The sequence below is a fragment of the Labeo rohita genome, chromosome 19 (assembly GCF_022985175.1).
Source record: "Labeo rohita strain BAU-BD-2019 chromosome 19, IGBB_LRoh.1.0, whole genome shotgun sequence".
NCBI lineage: Eukaryota > Metazoa > Chordata > Actinopteri > Cypriniformes > Cyprinidae > Labeo > Labeo rohita.
In genome coordinates, this window is record NC_066887.1 from 25,327,575 (window position 1) to 25,335,070 (window position 7,496).

The 7,496-nt window shown below is 39.3% G+C and overlaps 1 protein-coding gene across 3 annotated transcripts in view; it reads right to left on the reverse strand.

The window, feature by feature from the left end:
* The window catches only part of fam131ba (family with sequence similarity 131 member Ba), a 32,415-nt gene extending 25,329 nt beyond the window's left edge, over nt 1–7,086 (reverse strand). For 2 of the 3 annotated variants that reach the window (XM_051136764.1, XM_051136765.1), the window contains exon 1: nt 6,909–7,086. In XM_051136764.1, the coding sequence (XP_050992721.1) occupies nt 6,909–6,936 (28 nt within the window). In that variant the 5' untranslated portion in view covers nt 6,937–7,086. The remainder of the gene's footprint in view (nt 1–6,908) is intronic. The other variant, XM_051136763.1, reaches the window with a different exon arrangement.
* Between the last annotated feature and the right edge of the window lie 410 nt (nt 7,087–7,496).

Genomic DNA, 7,496 nt, shown 5'->3' on the forward strand with positions numbered 1-7,496 from the left:
TATCAACTAAATGCTGTTTTTTTAAATATGTGAAATGTGTGAAGTTTGTGGCATAGACTCTTTAAAATACATCCAAGAGTTTTACACACCGTTCTGTTATTGTGAGGACATTTCCACGTCCCTAAACATGACATGGCACAAAATGGAATGTGATTGGTTGGCAATGTCACTTTGTAAAAAAACACTACCCGCATAGTGCATATGCGCATTCATATAGACTGAGCATGTAATACACATGCACATGATGTCACCTTTTTCACAAATTCAAATTCTCAGTCACAAATGTGTTAGGGCCAGTTTTACTAAACAGGGCAAATTAGCGCAAGAGCGCAAATCCAAAACAGCACCGATGGGAGGGGAAATTTCTGCAGGTGATTTACTAGCGATGCGCAAATTAAAGAACACGCAACATCACATTTACATATCAACCAACGCAATAGACCTAGCACAGTGTAAATTAGCGTAGTAAAGAAGCCACAGTACATTGAAAAGAACCGAAGGCCAAAAAATTATATATTTGAATAATGAGCTCTTCTGGCATTCCAAATGAATTAATACAGGTGGAAAAAATCCTCTCCCTTCTACAACGCTCTCTTTGTTCTCTGCGGTGCCTCCTCCTAGCAACAATAATTGCAGCCATTTCAAGCGCAAAATAGTTTAAGACATGCTTTTTTGGGGGCATTAAAGGAGAAGTCCACTTCCAGAACAAAAACTGACAGATAATGTACTCACCCCCTTGTCATCCAAGATGTTCATGGCTTTCTTTCTTAAGCCATGAAGAAATTTTGTTTTTTGAGGGAAACATTTCAGGATTTTTCTCCATATAATGGACTGATTTGGTGCCCCGATTTTGAACTTCCGAAATGCAGTTTCAATGGGGCTTCAAACGATCCCAAATGTGGTTGTAAACGATCACAGCTGAGAAAGAAGGGTCTTATCTAGCGAAACGATCTGTTATTTTTAAAAAATAATACAATTTATATACTTTTAATGTCAAATGCTCGTCTTGTCTTTCTCTGCCTGAACAGTTTTTTTCCCCAAAACTTCCCGAAACTCCCATCTCATGTTCTCCCTCAACTTCAAAATCGCCCTATGTCGCTGTTTTACCTTTTTGGTTAAGGGTGGTTAATCTTCTTTGCATGTTTACTTTGCAAAGACTGGGTCGGTACTTCTGAGGTGATGTAGGATGATTTTGAAATGTAGATGTAGAAATGTAGAAAAGTAGACTTCTCCTTTAAATAAATGTGCAAATGCCAGTAATTTGATGGGCACAAATGTTAGTATGATTGCATGATTCATTTGAATACTCTCCTCCCATAAATTTTGCGTCTGAAAGAAAAACTCCTATGCATATTCAATAAGGTCAGGCACAAAAATAACCGTGTCCACACCTTTTCAGCGCTAATTCTTCACTGTGCGTCTTTAGTTAAACCTGACAGTACAGTTTTAATGCCAAAAGACAAGCTGTTCGTAAAACTGGCGCTTAATGGCTTAAAGCTGCAGTATGTAATATTGACAGGTTGTGGTTAGAATAGGTACAGCAGTCCAAATTCAAAATATTGTTTCTTCCGCCCCCTCCTACTCGGATGCAACACTCACACGGGTTGCCAGATTGAGGACATGCAATGGGAATGAGCGCATTTGACAATGAAAGGCAACAAGCCTTAAGTTGATGATTTGATTTATCCGCTTTATTATGCCTCTGTTCATAGAGCTTTTTAGATGTATGCCAAGGCCTTTTAAGTCAGGTTCTAGTTAATTCGCTGGCTTCCATGGCTGTGATATGTTTTTTTTTTTATTCTCTGGCAACCCGAAGTGGTAAAATACTATTGGTTAAACAGGCAGTTGGCGAAGTCACAGAGACCAAAACAAAAACATACATTCTGATACAGAATGCACATTTTTTAAAATAGGGTAACTGGCTTTAGCTTTGCTTTTTTAAAGAAACAAATATGTGAATTTAGCATGTTTCCTAAATATCTGCGACAGTATTATGGTGTTTTTATGCTTTGGTATAGTCAAAAAATTACATACAGCACAGTTAAGGACCAGTCACACTCTTTTCGTGATCAGAGAAATAGAAATGAAGTGGCACAGTATAAATAGCCGTAAAAAGCAAAAATCTGAACTTGAGTGAAAAAGAGTCAGTAAAGAAGAGATGGGGAGTAGCAGAAATAGAAACCCATGAGCAGCAATTAAATTGAACAGTGGTAATTACTGATTAGATGAATCAGCTAGTTATTAAACTAAGACAATGTCTGGTTTAATAAAGTTTTACAAGTCTCTTACTCTCACCAAGGCACATTTATTTGATTTAAAAAAAATGAGTAAATTTGTTTAAATATAAGCAAATATTTTTACAATTTTAAACTTTTTCTGTTTTAATATATTTTGAAAAGTAATTTATTCATGTAATTTATTCACAGTCATTACTTCAGCTCCACATTATCTTTCAGAAATCATTCTAATATGCTGATTTGCTGCTCAAAAAATAGTTGTGCTGCTTTATATTTTTCATGGAAACCATTAAGCATTTTTTTAAAAGGTCAAAAGAATATATATATATAATTTAAGCAACATCTTTCAGCTACAAATAAAGCTCTTAGAGAGAGAGAGAAAGAAAGAAAGACATTTTATGGCATTTCATTACAGTATTGACTTGCAAGGCTTAACATTTCTTCACTTGGGACTTAAAACTCACCTCTATCGGTTTATAAAGCGACCTTCAACCTAATATTAATAGAAATCTGTAAAAGAAGCAACTGCTTCTGCTTTCTCAAACTTAGTTTGAGCGAACAGACAGGTGAAACTGGATGGCAGCAGCTTAAAAATAAGAAAAGTCAAGGGGCACTATTAGAATAAAACCTAAAAGTAACCTGAGGATCGGTTCCCTTTATGGACCGCACTGGATAAGAAGTGATAAGAGGTACAAATTCACCAGAAGACATTTGAGAACTTCCTGTCTGTCACTCCCTGGGCCTCCATCACCCTCTTTCTCTCCCTCCCTCCTTTCCTTCATTCGTCTGACTCATTCTTTGCAGTCCTTCTCTCTCTCTCTCTTCATGATTCCTCCTGCCCCTTCTGCCTCCTCCTCCTCCTTGAGGAGTAAACCTCTCAATCACACTGAGCCAGTCACCTTGGACCGTGTCTGTCACCACACAAGCTGGATCATGCAATCACATGCAAAGACACACACACATGCAGGAGATGAATGTGTGTGTGAGAGAGAAGGTAGAGAGACACCATCTGCATGTCAGCCTGTCTGTCCCTCTTTCAGAGGCTGAAATTAAATCAATACAAAGAGGCATCCCTGAGTAACGCAATAGCTCAGAACAGAACAAACACGTACAGAGAGCGACCCAGTGCAAACATCGGCATTAGTGCCAAGAGCTCAGCCATCCACCTGATGCCCTCTCAAACACACCTACACGACAGTTCTCACCCACATTCCTGACAAACAAATACACACCGTTTTTATTGATCTATATGTAAATATATCTATTTAACAGATGCTTTTACCCAAAGAGAAGCAATTTATCATAAATTACTCAACAATATAAAATGTGACAAATTTCAATTATAAACCAGAACACCTCACAGCTAGAGTAGACAAAAACAGAAAGAAAAGAGAGAAACGACTGAAGAAAGTGTTTTGTTACACAGCTGTGTGTGATTGGACTTCTCTCAACTTATTGCTTGTTGCATTCACTCCTGAGACACTTACTTGGGATTGAACCATAAGGTCAGATCATTCATCATTTGGCTACAGTGACAATACTGTTACACTGCTCTGGAATATATATAGCATTACATAAAGACAAGCAAATATATCATATTATATGATTATATATTTTCAAATACATGCATGTAATATAAGCAAATATATCATAATATAATATATATATACATATATATATTTTTTTAATTTTCAAAAATTATGTTCTTTATTATGTTATAATGGTTTTTATTGTGTTAGTGTGTTAGCTGGCTGTATTTTTTTGTTATTTTTTAGTTTAATCGAAATAACCCAACTGCAGTTTGATTGAGATTAACTGGAATACACAATGGAAAAACATGATTTTTCAAAACGGTCAAAAACGTAATTATCTGTTTTTGTAAATTAACTCTTCATATTCTGGCAGTGTCTCCTCAAAACATTGGATGAGACGTCTGTCTCGCCTCCCCTGAGCCCATTGAGTTTAATGGTCACGTGAGAGGAGGCAGTGCGGCGATATGATTGGATATGACTGGTTAAGATCCGCTGTGATTGGATCTTGTGATAAATCCCGCCTCTTGTGTGTGTGTGTGTGTGTGTGTGTGTGTACTTGTTTTTGCTACATTGTGGGGACCAAATGTCCCCACAAGGATAGTAAAACCTGAAGTTTTTGACATTGCGGGGACCGTTAAAAAATTATTATAAATAGTAAATGATGTTTATCTGTAAGTGTAACGATGCAAACATGTTTTCTGTGAGGGCTAGGTTTAGGGTTAGGGTTGGGTTAGGGGATAGACAATATCGTTTGGTCAGTATAAAATCTATATAAGTCTATGGAAAGTCCCCACAATTCACAAAAACAAACGTGTGTGTGTGTGTGTGTGTGTGTGTGTGTTTCGTGTTTGCGAATCTGTCTGAAGGAAGTATACAATGGCGTTAATGGGAAGAGTAATTTAAAAAAGTAAGTAAACAACTTACACTTATTGGTATAACCACTTTGTTAAATCAAAATAACATTTAACATGGCATGAAAACATGATCTGTGGGAGTTTTTAGTGAATAATCAGCTTGGTGAAATTTAAAGTAAATCTCCTGTGACCAGTATTTTCTGAGCTTTGATGACTGATGATCTGACAAATTCAAAAACAGTTAAAAGTATTTAAAAGTTAAAAGTAAACTATTTTAAAAAAAAATGAACATAAATTCTTACTGCCTCGAGTTATTTTGGAATAAAAGTAACATGATTAAAAACACTAACTTGATTGGATTCATACTTGGTTTTAAAAATTAGATTAAAAAAGGTTTAAAAAGTTAAATAGCTAAATAAAAGTTGCTGTTCAAAATATAAAAATATACACTCGCTTAATTCATGATAATTTGATAATGCTTAGTGCTGTGTCTACAGTCACAGATTGACCCTCACTGCTGATTGAAATGCAGAAGACTGTAATTACAGCAAACATATTCCCAATGAATATGTTTGACAGCTTAGCTAACATAACTAGTTTAATGAGGAAAGCTGGTGAAGTGTCATTTCATGCTCGTTTACTGAAAGCTTCAAGAGGGTGTTTCTAGTTTAATACTTTGATTAGTAAATTGCAATTGCCCTTTACAATCTGTCACCAGATTCAGGTATTCCAGTAGTGCCCTTTAAAGGCTGTGGTTGATTCATTACATTCATTACATAGTCTTGTGAGAGGAGCAAAAGCTGTGTAAGTGACTCGAATTAAAAACTCAAACCTGATATATAAAGTTTAAAAATATAATTCAAATACAGTGCATTTGTGATGATCAATGTACACCTAAGAATGCTCCTATTTCTGGCTGTAACAACAATTTGCTTTGTGAGCTCATGAAGTCAAGAATAACAAAAAAAATCGATAACAGGGCCTTGGTTGAGCCATTAAGAGCGTCAGTGCAACATGTTGACAACACATAAATTTCCTCGGCTTACATGAGAAGTGTTTGCTTCACTCAAAATAAGGGGGTGAACAACCACAGGCCCGTATCAGGCACTTGACCCATATTATTTAGCATGCATCTTGTCCTCTCTCCTCTCCTTTTCGGTCACTGTAAAGTAGACACTATTTATAGCCAAACACACTAAATATGCCATCCACGCTCCTCTCTAGAGCATATCAGATAGCTGGCCAATTTCAGTGCCACAACTTGAAAATATAGGAATTTCTGAAGTAAAAAGGTGATTAAATGTAGTCACTCAGCAGGATATAAATACAGGCTTCCCTAATTAGCCAATATGTCCCACTCTGACACTTTCTGCTTTGTTAACATAAAAGAAACCTTCCATCTAGACTCTCTGTTCCTTTGCCATGACAGCTCAATGACAATCAAAGGTCAAATACAGCAGCATTTATTTATTTATCACTCCATCAGCTGCCTGGGTTTGTTTTGATACTGCACTCTCGTCTTAATGGGCGTACAGTATCGTAAAACACGTTTAAGAGGAACAATTCAGTGGCTTCTCTCCAGGGTAGTTAGCCTGCCTGCTGTCTCACGGTTAGAGCAGAATATTAATCGCGCCAAAACACCCGCAATTTGTCATCGACGGCTGCGTAACCGCGTAACCGTTTGGCGGGAACAGGTGCCCACCAGTGCCGTTGACTTTGCAGAATTTGACCTACATGTGAGGCGCATCCAGCCGGCTCCGCGTCACACCTGAACGCTTTTTGCGCGTAAGCGTGTGGACCCTGCACCTCTGATCCCGAAAAACACCCTCCTCGGTTAACCTGCATGTACGTACGCGCTCAAGCCTGTGAACTGCTGCTGTTTTCACACAAACAGCTCCTGGCGTGACCTTAGCACAGTGGCGAGTCTTTGAGACCGTCCGAATGCAATCGCCGCTCTAAAAATTCTACTTTGGTTCCTTAAAACCACTGGGCGAGCGGTCTGTCTGCACCTACCGCATGCACGCGGACACATACGGCTATCAATTCCAGTCGCACTAACGGCTCTTAAAAGCTGACACCTCCATCCCGGCTTTCCACAAGCAGCGTGCCGAATCACTGTCAAAGCCTGGAGGACAAACGGCCTTTAACCAAAAGGTTTCCATAGAAACACACACGTTTTCCCCAAGAGGGGGGATGCGTGCGAGCGTCGCCTATCGCTCCTCTAACCCCGGCTGGTCTCCTTTCAACCTGGAAAAGAAAGGCAATCAAAACGGAGAGGGTCTTACTGATGGTGCGGGAGCCGATACAGCCCATGGTGTCTCAGTGAGGGCCGGTTTGTGAACGAGGAACGAGAGCCACCCTCTCAGCAGACATTCTCTCCTTCTCTCTCTCTCTCTCTCTCACTCCTCTTCTTCTTCTCCGCGTCTCTGACTCTCCCCTCCTGTCTCAGTAAGGCTGTATGAGAGCGAGTGTGTGTGCGCGCGCCTCCAACACGCTCTCGCCGTCATCCACCCTCCCTCCCTCCTTGCCTCGCTGCAACCCCCTCAATACTCTCTGGTGAGCCGAGATATCAGAGTTAGTCAGTCACTAAGTCAGTGTGTCTGTGAAACGGGAGAGAACGGTGTGAAACCGCTCACCGGCCACTTGTGTTCCCATAAATCCCTTTGTAATCGATACTACTGGTTGTAGCATCAAACAGCTGACAATGACATTGAGAAATGTCAATGACAACACGAGGAAAGAGCGTTGATCAGAAGTTGCACGCAATTCCCTGGAGTTCCTGGATCAATATCTTGAGCAATCGTATGGGGCATCTCTTTTCTTTGCTTCTCTCCATTATCGCTTGACAATGCGGCGCATCTGTCTCCCCACCC